The 23,003-nt window shown below is 41.2% G+C and overlaps 1 protein-coding gene and 1 long non-coding RNA gene across 2 annotated transcripts in view; one reads left to right on the forward strand and one right to left on the reverse strand.

Annotated features, from left to right (window-relative positions):
* LOC140910216 (uncharacterized) overlaps window positions 1-23,003 on the reverse strand; it is a 46,702-nt gene that overhangs the window by 6,590 nt on the left and 17,109 nt on the right. The window lies entirely within an intron of this gene.
* Window positions 1,131-12,479, forward strand: IBSP (integrin binding sialoprotein). The gene is made up of 6 exons (XM_073340649.1): window positions 1,131-1,185; window positions 1,318-1,368; window positions 1,482-1,553; window positions 5,416-5,478; window positions 10,448-10,576; window positions 11,643-12,479. The coding sequence occupies exons 1-6, from the start codon at window positions 1,132-1,134 to the stop codon at window positions 12,219-12,221; spliced, it is 948 nt and encodes a 315-aa protein (XP_073196750.1). The 5' UTR covers window position 1,131; the 3' UTR covers window positions 12,222-12,479.

Raw genomic sequence — 23,003 nt, forward strand, 5'->3', positions numbered from 1 at the left:
AATTTCAACATTCTTGACTTCCTGCACTAACATGTTACTGTGTACTGTTGAATAATGTGTTGAATAATACAGAAAGTGACTCATTAATATTTTCATGAATTAATGTGACAAGCTTGTGCTGCATAATATCACCCTATGAATTATTCATGAGGATTCAGACAATGGCCAGTTTATTTGTGAAAATGAGTGCAATTCCCAGAGGTTTTGTGAATTCTTATATGAAGGATTATTTGGTCAAGAACTCAAACTAGATGTACATTATTCATTGTAATTGCTCACTATTCATCACTCACTAGTCTCCCGTTTTAAAAACCAAGTTGTCCAATCAGGGAGCAGAAACATTGCCATGTGACTTAGAAACCCAGCCATGCAATGCAAACGAAGGATTAGTTTGCAAAGAAAAACACCGACTAAACATTGTTCACAAACTATTTGGTGAGTACTTGCAAAGGACAACTACATTCACAGATCAGGATTTGTTAATGAATGATCCATCTACAGAGAAAGAAGGCTAAATTAATCAGATAATTTAACTGCAATGAAGTTGACATGCTCTAGGGGCATATTTACTCGGCAGTGGGAAACGTGCCTCCCAGCCTGGGTAGACAGATTTGTACTAGCTCTGCTCTAGCTAGCATGCTAAAAATAGCAGCATGGATATTGTAGCTTGGACAGCAGCTTGGGCTAGCGGCCTGAGTCTATGCCCTCCCAACTCAAGCTTGGATGGCTAGCCCATTCCATTGCCTGAGCACTAGATCCATGCTGCTCTTTTTGGCACACTAGTTCAAGCAGTATTAGTGCAAATCTGTCTACCTAGGCTGGGAGGCACGCCTCCAGCTGCAGTGTAGGCATACCCTCAGTGACATTCAACCCCAGAAATGGCAGTATTCCATTGATGGGAGAAGCGATTCCCCTATGTTTGTCTATCTCCATACATATATATTTGGGTGTGGTTGTGGGTGTGCGTGTGCACACACTTCTGTCTGTCTGTCTAAATGTCACTGGGCTAGTTCTGCATGAAAATACTGCATAAGTCAGTAGCCCAGGAGCTCCCTTGCTCTGCTGATGTTTCATAAATGTGAAGTAAATATACTGACATTACCCTTCTTGTTATTTCCAGAAAATACAACAATGAGGACTGCACTTATCTTTATCTGCCTTTTGGGAATAGCCTGTGCTTTCTCAGTAAGTGGCTTCAACAACTGACTAACTCTTCTAGATCATTTATGAGGCGCTAGAATACCACTTGCCAGTGACTTTGCCTTGCTGGTGTTTTTAAGTAGGAGAACCATTCATTAAAATAACCTTTTCCAACAGGCAAAAAGCTTCTATAGAAGAGCAAAATCAGATGACTCAGAAGAAAACGCGGTATGATATCAGCCTTGTTGGATTATTTTTGTGTATTAGAATTACACTCACTTGTTTCTTAAGCACCAATACCGGAAACCAAAATTGATTTAGTTTTTTTACTTTTTTGCTAGGTTTTCAAGAACAGACATCGATATTATTTTTACAGATATGCCTATGTGTATCCACCACACAGAAGAATTCAGGTAAATGCAGCTTTTTAAAAGGAGTTATAAACATTGCCTGTCACATTATGATCCACACACTTAACATAATTAGATACCTCTTGAACAAAAATAATTGCCAATTTTAGATAATTTAAAGTTATTTGGAACAATTCACATATATTTGAACTCAGCTCTGGCATAAGGAGGAATAATTCCATCAACATCACCTGAAAGTAGAGGAGTTAAACCCATTTGCACCAGGACTGAATTTGGCCTGGGGTGTTCCAAAGACAGTTAGGGATGTTAATTTATTCTTATTCAGATGGGTGAACCTAATCTGCTTCAAGATCCTGCAAATCTCTTAAATTCTCTTTTGGGTCCGTGAAATTTTCTCTATATAGTTTAAAATGGAGCAAAATGAACCATTCATATTGATTTATATATATAACTGGTTCAGTTTTTACAAACAAAAGCCTGTGGGTGAAATCCTTACCGCATGCAACTCAATCCTTACCTCATGCAAAAATCCCCTGGACTTCAACAGGGCCAAGATTTCACCCCAAATGTTTCTCTAGCCAAAACGAAACAATACCAGCTATGCTTTAGAGAAAGAAACCTCCAAAAGCTGAACTGGCACAAGTGCGGGTCCTATGGTGTGTGTGGGGGAGTTGGGGGTGCGCAGATTCTCAGCTAATTTAAATATTGTAGCTCAGTGGAGCTACAGAAATTCACAACGGATGATGATCTGGCCTTCTGGGTGGTGTACATGCACTGGGCCTGATTCTGATCCATCTGTAGTGGTGTAAATTAGGATTAACTCCACTGAAGTCAGCAAATTTATACTAGTGTAAGTCTGGGGTAAGTGAAAGGAGAATCAGGCTCATTATATCCATTTTTTCAGCCACCCTAACTTATGCCGAGGTCTGGCCTTTGGTGTTTTGCTGCCAGAGGAAAAAATATTTTTGGCACCACCCAAATGGCCGAGTTTAAAACAACCCCCCCCCACACACCTCCCCAAAAAAATCCCAAATGGCTGCGTCAACCATTCAAGCAACAGCAACAAAAAAAGAGATGAGCAATGTGGTGCCCCTGAAAATTGCCATCCAGAGCCCCCACCTTGGCTGCCCACCCGTAGGGCTGGCCCTGCTTATGTGCAGTTGACTGTGGGGCTGGCTGACATTCAGAAATAGTCAGATGTGGGAATGCCCCAGGCACACCTCTTTCTCCCTGGGATTATCCCCCAGTGTGACCCCCTGAACTGGGGGCTGCTGCAGGTAACAGAGGAGAGCCAGTGAATTCCCCAGGAATTCCCCACAGTATCTTTACAGCCTTTTATGCTGTCAGAGCCAGTGGAAAGGAGCTGGAGGGCAGTCATAAAAAGGGCCAGGTTTTGAAAAGGGCCTGGCACCCAGCTGCCCCCATTGTAACACTTATGACCAGATTTACAAAGAAGAGCTCAGCACCCCAATAAGTTGGGATCTTTTGAACATCTAGCCCACGAGGTTCATGTTCCAAAGACATTTGGTGTGACTCACAGGGGCACTGACACAAAACATGTCATTTAAAAGAGACTCACTGTTAAATAAGATAAAATAATTACACTCATTTTAAAGCAGTAAACAAAGGCCACTTAATTCCCAGACCTGTCCAGAACTGTGGCCAGTATAGCCGTATGGATTGCATCCTGCCTGACGGTACTGCCAAGAATATGACATCATTTACCTCAGTATGGCCTCTGGAAATGGCACAGACTGGCATGGCTCAGAGTTACAGGAAAGCAGGATGTGTAATTGCATAATTACAAATTATGCAAAGGAGACTCCACTGGAAGAAGTAATTTTGCTTACAACTGAAAAAAATAGGAGAAATGGCAGAATTTACTGTATGCTTTAAAAAAAAAAGACAGCAGTTTGGAATTATTTTTCATAGACTCAATATCTGTATCTTTTGACTGGCATGCAGTTAGATGCAGAGGCACAGTCAGAGATTTCCTCTGAAGCTAAAAACAGTCTTGTGTCTGGGAATGATGCCCCAGCAGCACAGTGGTTTGGAGTGTCCCTCGGGTACAAATATATTTTTGTGCGGGCCCATCTTTAGCTATCACTCACAATGTCAGAGAAGAATCCTGTGAACCCATCTCTCATCTAGTCCCTAATTACGCTGAACGCAAATGTCAACGTACAGAAGATACAAGCTCCAAGGCCAAAAAGGCTTGTGGGCTTCCTGGGTTTCCCTACACCTTTCCTCTCCCCACCTCCAGAAATAATAGTCATAATAAAGCCTGTATGGAAAGCTAATGATTTGGTTCCCAGATAATGTGAGTAGAAATGTTTACTGCCTTTATAGGAAGTATTAACATATCCAAACAAAAAATTACTTATACCTTCAGTGAAAAATTGAATGATGAGAACTACATCTATTTCAAAGCACATCCATTCTCTCCAGAAATCTATGTTTACATACCTATCTCATGGCGAGCTGCAAGTCTAAATTAAAAGGAGTACTTGTGGCACCTAAGAGACAGTGAGCTGTAGCTCACGAAAGCTTATGCTCAAATAAATTGGTTAGTCTCTGAGGTGCCACAAGTACTCCTTTTCTTTTTGCGAATACAGACTAACACGGCTGCTACTCTGAAGTCTAAATTAGTTAAGGCCAGATTCTGGTACCCTTTCTGCCTGCTTAGTAACAAATGGCATAAATCAATTTAATGGCCGAGCAGCACTTTGAAAGTGTTATGTGCTGGGTAAGTAACTGGATGAACCAGGGCGGAAAACCACAGCGTAGCACTGAATGGTGGCAGGGGAAAGGGAAGCTTCTGTCCCCCTATAGCTTATTGTCCGAGGCCGCTATTCTTTTCCATAAAGCTCTGTGGTTCCTGGGAAAGTCTGATGGTGGATAAGTTGTTGGAGAGGCAATATATTTGGCAGAAGATGTTCTGTAGACAGGGAAGCAGATTTACAGTGAAAAGGAGAGGGAAAGCGCACACATACCAGCAAGGGAGCTTTTCAGTCCAGAGAGTGGGATGGCTTAGTGGGCTACACCCCACAGCTGAAGTGTTTAGTCTCCCAGGAGGACAGATTCAATCCGCTCTAGGCCAGGTTGATCCTGCCCTCCATCCTCAATGTACATACTCTGAGTCCCACGAAGTTTTCAGACAAGACCATAAAAATCTGTCTACTGTGTCAGAGCAGCAGCCGTGTTAGTCTGTATTCGCAAAAAGAAAAGGAGGACTTGTGGCACCTTAGAGACTAACCAATTTATTTGAGCCTAAGCTTTCGTGAGCTGCATCCGATGAAGTGAGCTGTCGCTCATGAAAGCTCAGGCTCAAATAAATTGGTCAGTCTCTAAGGTGCCACAAGTCCTCCTTTTCTTTTTGTCTACTGTGTGTGGACTTTGAAGGACCTATGAGGCCATTTGAAAGGCTCAGGGTTTATCAGTGCACAGAATCATTGTGCAGCTCTGGTGTGCTGGCTGGTGGCTGTGCTCCCCCCAGAAGGTCAGTCTCGTTCAGTAAGGTGCATGTATATAATCGGTGCTGAAAGGCATAACATAATTGGGATGAAAGGCATTGTCCACACCAGCCATTTTTTGTACAACATACTCCCCTGAGAAGCTCGTGGAACACCAGTATAAGTGTGGTATACACACGTCTCAAGGGTTCATTGACATTACAAACCCTTCTCCGCCTGACTCTCCACCACTCTCTGCATCACAAGTTTCATGTGCGCCATCATAAGGTCACCAGAATCCTTTAACTGTCTGGCTAACCTTGTAGATCAATTATCCATGTAGAATCTTTTCTGTGCTTTATATGTAATTCTCAGAAACTCTCTCTCTCTCTCCCTCCCCCATTAACTGGAAGCACAGGAAAGGAAATACTCACAATTTTCCCTCTGTTTAGAGCAGTGACTCAGAAGAAGAGGGGGATGGTGACAGCTCGGAGGAGGAGGAAGAAGAAGAAGGGGTATGTAACTTGTGTGGCCATTGTCAAAACAAACCAAGTAGCACAAAAAAATCAAACAAAAAATGGGGATTTTTTAATAGTCTGAACTCTGTGAATGGTCATTGTCAGGATTGCTAACTACCCACAGGTTTCCATTCTGGACTGCTGCTATGTTTTTTAAGCCCTGAGTCATTTTTTTTTAAAATGGGGGAGTAGTCTTTGAGATACAGTCCAGCCTTTCTGTTTCCAACAGTTTAGAAATGGGCAGGGCTTGATAAAATTGCAGAAAAGACCAGCTTCAGGCCTAAGAAGATGAAGTGTTAATAATGTTCAGCACTTCAATAGTGCCCTTCATCTAAGAACCTCTTTAAAAACAACATTGTGAGACAGGTAAGTATTGTTACTAGCTTTTTTACAAATGGGTAAACTGAGGCACTAACAGTGGAAAGCCCTGCTTAACGATTAGACCATAGAACTAGGTTTACTACATTTAGATCAGGATAATAGCAAAGCAAATTGACTGTGGAGAATTATGGAACTAAACTCTTCTTTCCTTAGAGAGTCTGTGGGCCAGATCCTCAGCTGATATAAATCTGAAAAGCTCCATTGACAGTAATGTAACTTTCCTGATTCACACTAACTGAGGATCTGGCCCTATGTCCAGTTCTTTCAGCTGTATGTGTTTGTGTGGGACGTTATGTAGAGCAGCATGCAATCTTCTGCACTGTTCCTGAGTTTGGTGATTCACCAGTCCTTATTTTACCGACATAGAAGTTGTTCTCCCTGTTGGCACACCACAGAATTCTGCAACATAATCCTTAGGGAAATAAAGTGACCCAGAAACAAGAGTGGCCCCAGTGTTAACTCATAAAACAAGCCCATCAACACAGAAAAGGGAACACTGACTACAGAGAGTACTTCCATCACATAACCATGGGGTGTATTTGCAGTACTGGGAGTTAAACATCCTCTCTCATTACTATTTACCTTCTAAATTGTGTTGTCTCCTTCAAAACTGATATAATCTCTTGTGTAAATATGTATTTTGGTGTAATACTATTTTTGGAAATGTATAGTTTGACCTGGACAAGCAGTAATAGCTTCTTTGCTGCCATTATGGTCTCTTGAGTCAATGTGTGCTTAGACACTACTGTATTTATAACACCGAATTTTTGGCTTGAATGACTGTTATGGGTTACAAAGGTGCCATTATATATATATTGTGCTTACCTGGCTTTCCACACACTTATACATCAACCATTGGTGTTAATTATACAGGTATTCAGGGAAAGGAATATATCACACTCCTAAATCTACATACTGAAAATAATCGTGCAATTTTATTTGCAAATACTTAGGGTTAAATCCTGAGGCATGCTACATGGATGCAGAATGCCCAACGGCAGTTGAAAAATCAATATGTCAGGTTCACGGGAGGCAATAATTATCTGAGAGCCTGGTGCATAGAGATTCTGCAACCTATGTGCTGTGGAGATCTCTGCAACTCAGTACAGGGGCAATGGGGGAAGCATAAGCAAGACAGGGCACCAGTGTTTCCATACAAAGCATAAATCTACAGGATTGAAACACCACAAGCAGGAGAACAAACAGTGGACCTTACCCCCCCGACTCACCTCCTTGGCATGTATTAGCAGCTGTGGCCCAGCTAACCAGATATCCTGAGTAGTTGAGTTTGAGTCCACTCCTCAGTCCTGTGGGGCTTTCATGTGGAGCAAGGTGTACCTTCTTTTCTCCGTTTCCATGAATTTGGCCTTTCATGCATAATCAGGAAACCAGGATTTTAAACAGAGTAACTCATTTGAAATTTATTTCCCAATTGGTACCTTTGTTGGCAGAGAAGATGAAACTCGATCTGATGGCGAATAAATTGCCATATCAGTTTGAGAGAAAAGAGGAAAATATATTTCAAAATACCCCCTGCAAAGAACATGCCCCTTGTGGTGGAGCGCAAATAGCTTAAACATTTATAGACCAGCACAGCTAAGATTTTCCAAAGTGAGGAGTTAGTTTTTTTGGGTGCCCAACATGAGTGATTTTAAAGGGACCTGATTTTCAGAACATGCTGAGCACCTACCCCTTGAAAGTCTCTCAATTTGAGTACCCACAAACTGAAACATCCAGGACCATTAGTGTGTATGGAAAATGTACACCTACATTTAAAGATGGGTCTTATCTGGAAAGGGCTTCAACATGGTCTCTGTTCTGGTGGGCACAGTATTAATTATGTGTTCATTGCAGTTGCCATCAGGTAGGTGAGCATTTAATCTCTAACTTTGAGTTTACAGTTATTCACAAGGATAAAAATGGTATCCAAAAAAAACAGAGGCCACATTTTAAAAGGCAGGGCATTACCATGTATATTGTGTCTGTATTCATCTGTAGGCAGAATACTGTCATCTAAAAATAATCCCTCTATTATCTACCTGCCAAGACTAGAGTCAGGTTTCTGCCTTTCCTTTGGGAAGTGTTGATGACATGCAGACAACCTGGAGCAGAGCCAGAATCTGCATCCTGAAACTGTTTAGGTGTTGGTGATATAAACAACTCTGGCAGGAAAAACCCAGACCCCTGAAAGCATAAAACCAGGTCCTGGCTGGATTAAAAAAAAACAACAACAAAAAAAAAACCCTTTAACTTCTCCTTTAAAGTGCATCTACTTGTAACTCTTAAATCTCCATATGAATTTCGTTTACATGACTTGAGGTTTCAGATAGTAAATTTGTGAAGTGAACCAAAGTGGCTTGAAGAAACATTGACTTTATTCTCTATTGTTTTTGTTTTTTTAAAAAGCCGTTTCCAGGCTATGACAATTCTGTGGCAGGCTTTAGCCTTAAAGGCAGTGGAAAGAAAGATAATTTATAATGAAGAGGCAGAACCTCAGCAATGGCTATATAAACAGCATAACTATGATAATTATTTTATTGGGCACATGACAAGTTCTGATACCTATCCGCACAGACAACCACACCATGCAATTTGGTGGCTCTTTCAAGAGAGTAGAAAATAACTTACGTTTTAACTGGCACTAAATTAACCCAAGATTTTAGGTTTACCTTCCTTGATTCCTCTTTAGATACTGAGCAGCGAGTGTTGAAGGTGATCACATTAGATTGTTCCTCTCTTTAGTATCTTACTACTGGTCATGTAAACAAGGCAGTCCTCAGAAGACGGGGAAAGTCTATGGAATTTTTACAAATTCTAACACTAGCAATTGGCTGTGTGCAAAAATAAGAAAGAAAAATTGAGCCAGGCTTGACAGAGGAACAAGAGGAATTACTAAAAGAACCAGCACAAGCACCATGTACAGGTATCTATCTACAATTTGAGAAATAGGTTTCTCTCTTCCCCAGTCTCAGCCTTGAGAACAGGTGAAGCTAGCCATCAGTAGCCTCAGAAGTCAAATGTCCCTCCCATTCAATTGAGATAGAAAACAAACCTTAAAAGTCAGTCTGGCAGAAGTGAGCCTCCTACATCATTTTTATTTGTTGATTACAATTTTTCACTCTTCCCTCTCTGCTGCTTTGTCATTGTGTCTCTATATTTTTTCCAGTCTCCCCAACAATCTGATCCACTTTGCACTCTATTTCTTCAGTGGTGTTTTTTCATCTGCTCCCTTTTCCAGAGGTACTCCAAAGCAGAAAGCAAACCCATTGATGTCTGAGTTCAAATCAAAACTTTCAAACCCACTATGTCTGGGTGCATTTGAAGCAAAAAGAGTTCACCCATCCCTACTTCAAAGCTTAATTTGGTTCTTTCAAATGATATACTTTGTTAAACAAGAGACCAAAACAAAACCATTCAGCTTCAGTCCCTGATGTGTAATTACAAAGGAAGGATGGGACCCGTTTTGGTTTTAATTGAAGTCTCAAAGCAAAAATTCCTGGGAAAATACAAAACCCAAAGTAGTCCCAGTTTTCTGAAGAGTTCTTTGAGATGTTGTGTGATTGTGAATGGGACCTTAGCGGTCAGTTCGAGGATAGCTATATTAAGATATGGTCTGCACTGTGAAAAAAGTTGGACAAACCTCAGCTCTAGAAACACAAAACCAAAAGTGGTCCCAGTTGTCCAATGTTAAAGTAGCATATTTAAATACACACAAACCCAGAGTCTTACTTGAACTGCTCATTATGTAATTACAATTACTACATGCACTATAGCGGTAACTGCTTGTACATTAGGGTTGCAAATGCATGTGCTTTTTTGCTCGAGCAACTACCTGCATATATGCAGATTTAACAGTTTAGCCATAGAGCTTACGTTTTACCATAGAGGCAGTGGGGCTGGATCAATTTTTATAATGGGGGTGCTGAGAGCCATTTAACCAAACTGTAAACCCTGTATAGAATGGAAACCACTTCAAGCCAGGGGGCATGTCAGCACCCCCAGCACCCCTAGTTCCAGCACCTATGCATAGAGATACAAAATTTTACATGCAACTGTGACTACTAAATGGCCAGTTGTGTATTATATGTGCATAATACTAACGTATATAAATAATCATGGTAGCTGAACACACCAACTCAGGCTTCTAGAAAAAATGTGCCCTGTAAGGTGAAATTATCAACGCATCCTCTACCTCATTACTAAGTGTGTGCTTGTAATTTTGTTCACACAATCATTTCGTCTTGCAGATAATGGGATTTTCATGCAGCCTGTTTGTTTAGATTTGCAGATGACTGTGCACACTCAATTTTGAGGCTGCTTTTGAAAACAGAGGTCTAAAATTATTTGTTCTTGAACTCCACAGCCAAGACACAAATTCAGGATTCTTTGTTTTCCCTGCAAGGATTGGCATCGCAAGCTCCTAAGAAAGAGTGCTTTCCTTCAGTATTTAAAGCAGACACAGCAAGGACAGAAGGGAAAGACAATTCCCTCTATTGAAATGTTTACTGCTCACATGATGAGATTATTTTTACATCTCTGTCGAAACTAAAACAGCCTCTGTGACCAGTGCCATGTAATATCTCAGCAGGAGCAGTCAAATGAAGGAAACAATGGAGAGAATGAAGGTGAAGAAACTACGACTGAGGCTCCCACTGGAAAGAAGGCTGTAGGCAAGAAAGGCCTTGGTAACGGAATAACCAAAATCCCTAAGAAGGTAATATTTGCAGCCCTCCAGTAAGTTTATAAATACAATGAAGCCAGTACAAAAGGCTGCCACCCACCCCACCTCCTGGCCCAATAGACTGGCCCAAGGAATCCCAAAATACATTGAGATTGATTCTCTGCTCACCCATTTTACACCGGTGTAACTCAATGGACTCCTGATTTACTCTGGAGAACAGGCCCAGTAAGTACAGTTCAGCTCCTTTATTAGATGGTTCCCATTGTTAGACCTCAATTTGTGTCATAACCATTAGTAGTAGTATTTATGTTTCCAAGAGTTCCTACAGGTCTAGACCAGGTAAGGGCCCTCACTATGGTAGGCACCATACAAAACACATATATAGTGACAGCTTACAATTTGAAGGCAGGCTTTACAGTGCCTTAATGTCTTTCTGTTCCCACAAACCAGGGGGAAATACCAGTGCTATAAAATACAGTATGTATTCAATGCTTCTTAGTCTGGAGCACATTCCGCTTTTTGGCATGGGCTTAGGAGCCAGGGGATGATATTTCTCGCTGTATCTGCTGGGAGGTAAACATGCTGAAAGGAGCCTCTGTCTGCAGCCATGTATTACCAGCTCCTCAGCTTGTGTAAGTCAGCGGAGTCAACATGTGCCTTTCAGACGGGCACAGCGCTTTTTGCACGTTCCCAATTGCACGGGGAGTAATTTATTGCACCATTTTGAAAGCTCTGTCATATTGCTGCCCAGTGGGCCAGCCACTGTGGCTGGGTGTGGGTAGAGAGCCATCCCGCTGCTTACTTCCCTGCCATTTCCCCCTAGAGTGTGGGAAGCTTTTGGAATGCAGTCCCTGCCCCACCCCCGCCCCCAAGGGACTGAGTTGCAACTAACCATCCCTTACATGGGCCATGCAAGAAGCCGGGAGGGAATCTTTCCTTCCTCCTACCCATCTGTGGTCCATTAGGGCAAGACACACCTCGCCTGAAGTTCTCAGAGCTCAGGATCTGGCCCCATGTTAAAAGTTTTTGAATGACTGCGTCTTTCTCTTGTCTATTTATCCCTTTGTAAATCCGAACCCTTTTGCCATATGTGGCACAGGAGCAAGACTGCCAAGGTCCTGAGAATGCTGAAACGGGTGAAAGCGCTAAGAAGGGGGGGGGATGCAAAGCTCCCGGAAAAGGCGGGAAGAGCGAAGGCTCTGAAGGCGAAGAGGACAGCGATGAAAATGAGGAGGAGGAAAATGAAGAAGAGGAGGAAGAAACTGAAAAAGTGGATGAGAACGGGACCGGCGGCAATGGCACGAGCACCAATGGTACGGATACAGAGAATGGGAATGGTGGCAATGGAGAGGCTGAAGAGGAGGAGGAGGAAGAGAATGAAACTGAAGCCACAACCATCGTCATCACCACCCCGACAGATCCGGGGCGAGGTGACACCACGCCAACTGAGGATGAGGTTTATGACACCACCACCCCTGGGGATCTGTGGGGTTATGAAAACGGAGAAACCACCACCCCGGGCTATGAAAATGGCTACGAAAGCCAAACAGATTATAACGACGGCCGGGAGAATGGGTATCCCCGAGGGGACAGCTACAGAACATACGAGGATGAATATGGCTACTACAAGGGGCATGGGTATGATGTATATGGCCATGATTACTATTACAATCAATGAACAGCAAGACTGTGATTGATATTGTTAATGCTCATACTCTGCATGGCAATTGTTTTCAATGTTCTCAGGAAGGTGCAGCAAAATGTAACTTGATGCCGGTAAAAAAGGGGAAGGGGGGGATCCACCTTTAATGAGTGGCATTACTGCTAACTACTAAAATGTGCTCTTTGTTAAAGACATGCTTTTGGACATTATATATGCTCCTGGGGTTTGTAGATTTTTAATCCTGGTACTGAGGAATATTGTATGTCAGGTGGAATTACCCAGTGAGTTTTGTTGTATCCTATATATTTGCAGTGTGTCTATCCATTGTTTATATTAAAGTCAAAATGAATTTTAAAGCAACCAAAATGACCAACATGTTGTAATGAAGAAGAAACAACTTTTTAATTATCTGCCCAATATACCATGTCACTTGCTAGTTTTCCACGAATGGGAGCAAATGCTCAGCTGGTGTAAATCTGCATAACTGCACTGGAGGCAAAGGAGCTACACAGGTTTTTACCAGCTGAGGATCTGTCTCGCTGTGTTTTGAGACTGACTTATTCCTATCTGACCCCATGCCAAAATGCCCACAAGACACCCTGGCAAGAGGAAATGATTGATTAAAAATAGAAAAACTTCTCTAGTCTAACCTCAGAATAAATGAAGGGCCCTCTTTTAGGGAATACTTTATCAACAGATTCACAGTTTTCCTGCTGGCATTATAATAAGATATGGCACTGACCTGGTGCAACTGAGATGAACCTTTAAAATTTGGAGTCAGTGAAAATCTTACATTATCTTTCGTTGCTACTTTAAATGACCATGCATCAAGGCCATATCATATCAATAAGCAACCAGTGGGCTAAATTCTTCTTTATGTTATGCTGATGCAAATCCAGAATAACCCTCTTGTCTTTAATAGTTACTCCAGATTTACATACCGGTGTAGTAAAGAAAAGAGTTTGACTGTAAAATCATAACTGCATCCTGACAGTCTCTGTGTGATAAGGATGGTACTGTGGTTAAGGCAAAGAAAGGACTTTTGGCTAAGGCACATAGGACCTTCTTACGAGGTTCAGGGTGCAACCAGACCAGTAAAGGTTTGTGTCACCACTTGCCCCTGCAACATGGGCGCTTTACAACACTTTGCTGGCGCAGCTGCCAGCCAGGGACCCTCACAACCAACCTACAAGCCTGAAGTGCCTTTGTGCTGGACAGTCCTGGTTCAACAGCTCTGACCCTAGCAGCCTGTCTACAGCCCCACTCTGTACCCCATCCTGTTAGCCTGATAGTTTTGTTTGCCAATATGTGAAAATGGACTTTCATTGTCTTTCTCCGAACACGAGGCTGGTCAGAGAATCGAATACACAGTCCTTTGTCTAGGGCAAACCTGTTTACCAACACCTCCTGACATGCCTGCTTTAAACACACTTAAGTCATAATTCCAGCATATATCCATCCATACACATGGTACATACCCCACACCAGAACGTTAGTGATCAGTGACAGGTTTCAGAGTGGTAGCCGTGTTAGTCTGTATCAGCAAAAACAACGAGGAGTCCTTGTGGCACCGTAGAGACTAACAAATTTATCTGGGCATAAATCAGTGAGTTATTAGTTTTCAGATGATACCTTTCAAGGCATATTTTGTACAAAGATTACCACAATAGTGAATAGGCTGTGAATACAGGAGTGTCCAGGGTCACTCCCCTCCCTTACAAAGTTTCAGGAGAGTTAGCCACTGGCTGACTTAGAGGCAGCAGGTCAGAGCCCTCTTTCCTGGACGGAGCATCTGCCACCACACTTTATTTCCCCTTTGTATAGAAGAAACCTGTTTTGTCACCCTTGTGTACAGTCTCCAGGACATAATCCCAGAGAGTATCCATAATTTCACCGACTGAGTTGTTACAAACATTTCACAGCGACATTAATGATCAGCATGTGAGGTGTAATGAGTATGTCAGGCCTGACAAGAGTTGCTGACACAGTAGTGAACTACCAATGGGCCTTTGTGACACAGTTCTGATATTCAAAAACCGTGTGTCCCAACGGCATGCTCAACTTCTGCAGTTTTGCACACAGATACATCATTCACACCCAAGTGGCTAGTTCTTTGTTTAACTTTGCAATTTTGAAAAACCAGGAAAGCCCAGGAGGATATGAATAAGCCTGGTGGTGTTGGGATTACTCCAAAGGGCTGAGCGAAGGGGAGAGGCAAACCTAAGCAACCCAGCGGTTGACAGTGATCAAGCAGCTTCTGTGCCATGACGACTGCTTTTCTTGCTGATCAATATGGTGTCATCGTTACTTTGGGCTCCCCAGTCACTATTTCTAATAGTTGCACTGTAACCTCTTCGGGCAGAGACCATCTTTTGATTCTGTGTTTGCACAGTGTCTAGCATAATGGGGCCCTGATCCATGACTCAGGCTCTTAGGTATTATTGCAATAAAATCCAACAACCAAGCAACCAAAAGGCAGAGAAAGGAAGGGAGATGCATAGCTGTGAATGGAGAGAAGAAAAAGGAAGTTAGGAGCGATATTAAAGAGAGTCTGTAAGGAAGGTCAGAGATCATTATTTTGAGTTTACATTAGATATGGATGAACTCTCTCTTTCATCCCAGACCATCTTTGAAGACACGGAATAGTTACAATGTTGCCATTCAGTGTTGTCCATGGCTTGTTCCTCCACTGAGCCCAACTTGGTCATAGAATCATAGTACTGGAAGGGATCTTGAGAGAGGGGTCATCTAGTCCAGTCCCCTGCACTCATGGCAGGATTAAGAATTATCTAGACTATCCCTGACAGGCGTTTGTCTAACCTGCTCTTAAAAATCCCCAATGATGGAGATTTTACAATCTGCCTAGGCAATTTACTCCAGTGCTTAACCACTCTGACAGTTAGGAAGTTTTTCCTAATGTCCAACCTAAAACACCCTTGCTGCAATTTAAATCCATTGCTTCTTGTCCTATCCTCAAGGGTTAAGAAGAACAATGTTTCTCCCTCCTCCTTGTAACAACCTTTTATGCACTTGAAAACTGTTATGTCCCCTCTCAAATCTTCTCTTTTCCAGACTAAACAACCCCAATTTTCTCAATCTTCCCTCATAGGTCATGTTTTCTAGACCGTTAATCATTTTTGTTGCTCTTCTCTGGACTTTCTCCAATTTGTCCACATCTTTCCTAAAATGTGGCTCCCAGAACTGGACACAATACACCAGTTGAGGCCTAATCAGCATGGAGTAGAACAGAAGAATTACTTCTTGTATCTTGCTTATAACACTCCTGCTAATACATCCCACAATGATGTTCACTTTTTTTTGCAACAGTTTTACACTGTTGACTCATATTTAGCTTGTGATCCACTATGACCCCCCAGATCCCTTTCTGCAGTACTCCTTCCTAGGCAGTCATTTCCCATTTTGCATGTGTGCAACTGATTGTTCCTTCCTAAATGCAGTATTTTGCATTTGTCCTAATTGAATTTCATCCTATTTACTTCAGACCATTTCTCCAGTTTGTCCAGATCATTTTGAATTTTAATCCTATCCTCCAAAGCACTTGCAACCCCTCCCATCTTAGTATCATCCTCAAACTTTATACTTGTCCTCTTTATGCCATTAACTAAATCACTGATGACGATATTGAACAGAACCGGACCCAGAACTGATCCCTGTGGGACCCCACTTATTATGCCCTTCCAGCATGATTGGAACCACTGATAACTCCTCTGTGGGAATGGTTTTCCAACCAGTTTTGCACTCACCTTATAAGTAGCTCCATCTAGGTTGCATTTCCCTAGTTTGTTTATAAGAAGATCATGCGAGACAGTATCTGAAGCTTTACTAAAGTCAAGATATAAGATTACTAAAGTCAAGTCATGTCCCTACATACGATGTCCTGCCATCTAGTCAGTGGTTGTCTCTAGGTCTGACTGACCTTGGTTGCATTTGCATTATTTTCTTTGGCATTCTATCACCTATCTTCTGCAGCGTTCACACCACTGTAAACTTTTTGATTGTAACCAATCCCATACCTTGACTTCACATTTTGAGACCTATCAGCAGGTTTTAATGCATTTAATGTGTGCCTTGTTGAGTATACCTTGTGCTGTGAGATGCACAATCTGGTTATTGGCAATGCTTGGTTTCCTCACAAAGACATGCAGAAGGTTACCTGGAACTCATTAGGTGGCCAAACCAAAAACCAAAACTGAGCACATTATCAGTAAGATGTACAGATGGTCACTGTTGGATGTCAGAATTCATACAAGTGCCGAGTGTCGTAGTGATCATGAACTACAAATGGAAAGATTAACTTAAAGATGAATAAAAAGATGGGTGCAAATGGAACTAGATTTGCTCGTGATAAATTAAAGATTAGGTCTGTGAAGGAGGCATACAAGGTGATGCTTGGAAAGTATTTCAGGCCATTCATTTGTGCTAATGAATAAGTCTCATTACAGATCAGATGGGGAATATTCAAAGCTGTGATACAAAACACAGTGATACTGGAAGGCATAAGCAAACAGGGAAAAGTTGGAAAAGCAACAAAACAAGAACGTTACAGGAAAAGTGCAAACAAGCCAAGACCTCTGGAAAAGTGGAAGAAGTAAAAGCATCCTGCAAAGTAGTGACGAAATCACAAATATTGGGACAAGCATAAATTTTGGAAAGAAGAGGCTCAACAACTAGAGGAGAAATCAAGAAAACAAAACATGAAAACAATATACAAAAAAGGTTAAGTTGTATGGATGAACTATATGCAATAAAAAAGCTAAATGACACAAAATTCATGCTTTTTGTTACAAATTTGACAATGAGAAGTTTTGTGAAACATTGTGCAAAGGTTTGAACGTTTTTGGTTACAAGCAAAACATGGCCATTTTTCACTGATAATGACCCAATTTTCAAGCAAACATAGGTCTTTTTCCAAGCTAAAAGGGGCAAAAATGAGCCTGCTTATCAAATAAACAGAGCAGCTGCATCAAAAAGATATATAAATATATGCTTTTAACATACTTTCATTGTGAAAATAGCCATTTTGCCCAAATAGCAGATAAAGCAAAATTGGAGGAGAAGTGAAATCACTGGGCATGGAGAGCATTTTTCAGATGAAAACAAAATGTCAATTTTTGCACAACTTCATCTATCTTATATATAGTGTTTTTGTCTGAGGAGCTAAAAGGGCTGAAGAGGTGATTAAAACATCCCTCTAAAGTAGGTAGATATTAGATACATTTTACAGATGGGGAAAGTGAGGCCTCGTATGTAAAGTGATATCACCAATATCAAACATTGCATGCTCACAGCAGCGCTGTAAATAGATTAGAATGGAGGCCTGACCCACATTCTTCTGCTTTGACCACTTGACAACACTCCCTTGTCTTTAACTTAATTCCCTTCCATGTATCTTCTGTGGTAAACATGCTGAAAGTTGCCACAAGCCTCTTATTAATCACATAAGTGGAAGCACAAGACCTAAAATCTATTCTAATTATTGAACAGTTTAAACTTCAAAATAGATATGTATATACTGTGCTTTCTGTTTATTCAACTAGACGGAACATTTGATAGCTGCCTTTTACCACAAAAACATTTTTAGAGTAAAATTACCCCCCATAGTTATCTGTGGGCACTTCTGGTTCTGACAAATTGTTTGCTGGTGCTAAGGTAGCAAGAGCTGATTGGCTACTGGAAATTATAACAAACTTTACATTTCAGCAAAGAGCACAAAGCCTACAAAGTCGGCAGAAGAAATCTTGCAGTCTGAAGATAAAAAGGTAATTTCTCTTGCCCCACTGCCCTATTGCCTTTTAACATTTAATTTTTCCCCTAGTAGATTTGCTCCATCTTTCTCTGCAAGCACAAATCTATTGATTAGTGAAATGAAGCTGATAAACTGTAGCTGAACTTAGTCTAGGCAGTGCATAATTTGCTTAATGCATGCCGAATAGAATAGAATATATAGAAATGTCTGTATACAAGTGATAAAGTATGTTTTTTCTGCAGGTGTTTTTTATATAAGCGTTAACGTAACAAGAATAATTCATGGACTACACCTGTGTAATCCACCAATGACCAAGCAGGACAAAGGGAATATGCTAACAAGCATTAATAAACAAATTATTTGAGTTTATTTACATATATCACAGACACATGGCACCTGGCTTTTATTAGTTTTGGTCCAGCAACTAGCAGCACTCAGAAGAGATAATATTAGTGAAAGCTTTCTACAATAGATGAATTTAGAATGATAATGAAGCACATGCTAAATTAATTACTTCATTTATCATTGTATTTCTTTCCTTACGCATATTAATATACTCATTTGTTTACAACATTCCCCAGAACCTCTTTCATAAAAACTGATCTTTAACAAGGGGTGTATAACAATACCTAAAATAACTTTAATGTCAGACACAAAACTATATCACTATAACACTGAGCTGACATATACTTGTACTACACATTGTAAGACACACACCCACACACCATATTACTTTGTTCTTAAACAACAACAATCCCTGCCATTATAGGCTTCTCTGAGAGAGACAGAGCCACAACAGGGTCAGGTACCAAAGGTCAGAGCACACAAGGGACACCTAGGTAAGTTAATCACCATGGAACTGCCTTTGGTCACTACTGCTCTGGAATGTATGAGAACCAGAGATTCAGAGGAGAATGACTCCATGTTCTGGTCCCTCTCAGACATCCAGTCTCTTCAGAGCAAGTGTTTTACTTCTGAGGAAGTTACTGTAAGTCACCTGCAGACACTTCTTATAGTGCTTTTGATGAGTCACTGCACATCTCTAGAAAAATGAAACTAGGTGAAGCCAGTTGGAAGAAAACTTTAATTACTCAAAAAGAAATTCAAACAGGCTGCATTTTGAGGTTTCAGCAAGTTCTTCCCTCCAGTATGGAACACTTTAATTGTTATGGAATACTACAATTTATATTTGAGGTAAAACCATGTGCCAAATAATTTATTGCTCTGTGTCCTTAGGAATCTCTGAAGATGAAAGTTTCCCTTTTGTGCCTGTGCCTCGTTAGCGTAGCCTGTGCTGAACCAGTGAGTATTTCCTTTTCTGGCTTCTAGATGTATATTTAGTATGGCACGAGACAGTAACCTGTCACAGCACAGTCAGAAGAGATCAGAATTGCCAACATCACCATTTCTGCATCCTTAGGGCTCCTAAATTAAAAAACAACAAAGAACGTGAAGGTGTCTTTTACATTCCAAATGCTTGTTCGGTCATTTTGTGAAGCAAAGCGAACACCCTACATTGACCATATCCTGTCAGATATTAGGATCGTTTCAATGCCACTGGTGGAAATTATTTTTTTCCAGTTTTCTTATGACAAGTCTCTACCTCTGATAAGTGCCACAGCTTTTTATAGGCACAGTAACTGAAGTGAACCAAGCAATACAATGTACTTCATAATATAGTTGTCTAATAGATCATTTTAATGTCATTTTTTGCAGATCAAGATTTTTTGCAGGTCTTCATCCAAAGCCCACTGAAATCAGTAGGAATCTCTCCATGAACTTCCATGGGTTTTGGATCAGGCTCATTTGCTTTTTATATAGGCACTGGGAGGAGTAATAAAAAGGCAAGCTGCTCAGGAAGTACGCCCAAGGTATTAATCACAATGGGATGGATGGAACAAATATCTTTACAGTGAATTCCTATGTTCTTTTCATGTTATGAACATGAAATATTGCTAAAACAAAAGATGAACTAAGATAAAAGTGTTTATTAATCTTCTATGTTTAAAATGTTTTGTAATTTTTTGCCAGGAACTATTCCCAACAACAATATATTTGGAATATAATGGCAACATCTTAAATACATGATCAAATTCTGCCCTCAAATACACGGTTGCAACTCCTAATGGGGTTGAGCAGGATAGGAACTAATCCATTAGGCTAGAATTAAGGCCCATAATATGTATAAATTACTGTCTGATTTAAACTCTGTACAAGCCAATCATCTTCAATAGGAATGCATGGAGGGATGGATATAAGTCACAGCAGAATTTTGACAATGTAGTTACAGTGGTTACCATTACCAAATAGAACTGGTTAAATAATATTTGTGAAATAATTTATTTAATGCATTCCATTATATTTTTCAAACAAATTATTCAACATCTATGGCATTTTTCCATTTGTATATATTCACTAGTAATTGAATAATTCAAAATATTAAATATTTTGGAACATTTTTCTAGGTAACTTTCACTTACTCAAAAATGGGCCTATTTTGAGGGTATTTAATTTGAAATTGCCATGTAGAGGGCTACAATGACACAAAGGAAAGTCGTTAGACAATTGTTTTACCCACTGCCTTTTTACAGTACTTTCACCCCAGCTTTCATACTATTCTGGTAAGTTTGTTTTCTACCTCTTGTTAAAATCGCAGTGTTGATGCTCAAGGGGGTTCCTTGTTTTCCAGTTTAAATGCCACACGGTAGTCACTAAAGTACTTAAGCGGCACGGGAAAGATTTTCAAACGCTCCGGGCAATGGTCTAACCCTGCTCTCACTGAAGTTAAGGGGAATTTTACAATAGATTCTGATGGGAGCACAGTTAGGTTGACACTGAGTGCTTTTGAAAATTCCACCCAATATGAAATTTACTGTAAAATTTACTGTAGCCAATTTAGGCACATGGCTATTTTGCTGTGGGGGATAGGCACACCTCACTATACCTCTGTAGCTGGTTAGACTAGCCCTCCCTCCTCCCATAATTCTGTGTGGCTAGACACCTCAGGGTGCCATTTCCCATGTGATGAGGCCACTACTCTTTGCCTGCCCTATAGGAACACTATCCCTGATGCATAATCTATCATAAGCCGGTTGTACAAAGCTCAGTCATGTTTCTGTGATGGTCCTAAACATGGGAGGGTCCTAGCTACACTTACACAGTTTTCAGCACCAGGGAGTTTCACCAGTTGCTGACACCTATTGTGAAATTCGATATATAATGAAAATGGTTTCCACTACCTTCCCTCCCACTTGGAAACCATGGGCCAGAGCCTCAGCTAATGTAAATCGGCATTGCTTCACTGACGTGAATGGTGCTACACCAGTTTACACCAGCTGAGTCACCTCAGATTTTCAAGACATGTAGAACTTTCACCAGCTATCCCTCAGTTACTAGAAAAAAGAAGCATCACCACAGCACTTTACAAGCATCTTTTTGCAGCAGCCTGCAGTGTTAGAAAAACAAGTTACCACCTGTCACACTCCCGTAAAGTATATGATCACCCCTAACACTGGTCTGAGTCTCTTGTATCAAATCCTGTCAGATGCCTAATACAGACCAAGGAATGCTGTTAAATAAGAATTAATTTATCATTACACCCAAATAAATTATTGTCCGACATCAGATTAGTCAAGGAGAACAGGCAAACTAACAAAAGGTATCTGACATAAGCACACATCCTTGCTCCCAAGAATTCACTCCTCTTTTTCCTCCCTTCTCCAATTAACATCCTGAGTAACCTGGCACAGAGCATCTCATCTAAGTCTTGCCCATCTAGTATAGCACCTTCCTCAATGGGGTCCTGGTCTATGACTCGGCTCCTAAGCACTATGGGAACACAAAAATAAATACAGAACTACTAGTAGTAGTCAATAGGGCTCTCTTTATTGAAACTCTCACTTCCAGTATAATCTCTCCCAAACTCTCAGAGAGGGAGCAGCCATCAGTGCTACTGGCCAGTCTCCACAATGCTATGGCAAGTCTCTTATCCAGAAGAGCAGTCATTTGCATGCGTATATTTCTTGTGCTTGGTCCACATACTCATAAATTGCCCATTTTCCTTAGCATATGTAACTGTTCCCGAGGTACTGTGTGATTCGCCACCCAGAGTGCATTCAAAAACATAGTGAGGCAGGTTGTTTATTGTGAATGCAAGCACACAATTATGGCACAAAAGTTGTTGTGTGGATACAAACCAAATGTTCTTACTTGTAACTGATTAATGGGGCCAACCCTCAAGCCAGGAACAAAATCATGGCTGTAAGTTACAGCGTGGGCATGATAGTATTATGAAAGTCTAACTACAGCGAATTACTATTTTCAGAACATCTGTAGAGAATCCTTCAGTTGTAGTACAGAACCCATTACTTGATATCTTTGCCCTTTTGTTCCTCTCAGGTGTTTCATTCACACTCTGGGAAAGCTAAAGAGAACTGCGGTGAACGCCACAAGGTAAACTCAGTTATTATCCTAACAGAAATCTAATTTCCCTAAAGTGCTGTTAATACGTGTGTGGATATGGGGCAGGGAGTAAGGTGGGGAAGCGAACCTAGAAAAAACATATTCTTTTTCAAGTTAGCCAAGAGAGCACTGGGAAAGGAGACTGAAATTTCACAAGGTTCTTAGACTGTTGTGTTGTATAGGAACATTGGAGGATCAGTTCAGAAAGATCTATGGTGGAAGCGAAAAAGTTATGGTGAATCCAGACAAGAGAGAGTCAAGAACTGTCTCTATCAAAGGGCGCTGGAACCTTTGTAGAAGTGGGGGGGGCCAAGGCCAAAGTGCCCCCTCCCTCTCTGTGGCTGGCTGCTCTGGCAGTGAGCCAGCTGCCCTCTCTTCTGGTGCCGCAACAGCCCACTGGTGGGTGAAAGGTGTAGTTGCAGTGCCTCCCTGGCAGAATCTATTATTCTGCAGGGGGAGGAGGGGGTGGAAGAGGGGGAATCTGCGGAGGACATGAATTCTGCGTTTATATTTCTTGGGACTTGGCTCCCTGGCTCTCCTGGTTCTGACACCAGTGTCTCTATCACCTC

The sequence above is a fragment of the Lepidochelys kempii genome, chromosome 4, assembly GCF_965140265.1.
Source record: "Lepidochelys kempii isolate rLepKem1 chromosome 4, rLepKem1.hap2, whole genome shotgun sequence".
NCBI classification, from domain to species: domain Eukaryota; kingdom Metazoa; phylum Chordata; order Testudines; family Cheloniidae; genus Lepidochelys; species Lepidochelys kempii.

What these genes read in the sequence shown, in the direction of transcription:
- IBSP (XM_073340649.1), top strand. Translation starts at nt 1,132, where the DNA reads ATGAGGACTGCACTTATCTTTATCTGCCTTTTGGGAATAGCCTGTGCT. An exon ending in ATGACTCAGAAGAAAACGCG is followed by an intron (nt 1,369 to 1,481) that starts GTATGATATCAG and finishes CTTTTTTGCTAG; the next exon opens with GTTTTCAAGAACAGACATCG. An exon ending in TAACCAAAATCCCTAAGAAG is followed by an intron (nt 10,577 to 11,642) that starts GTAATATTTGCA and finishes TATGTGGCACAG; the next exon opens with GAGCAAGACTGCCAAGGTCC.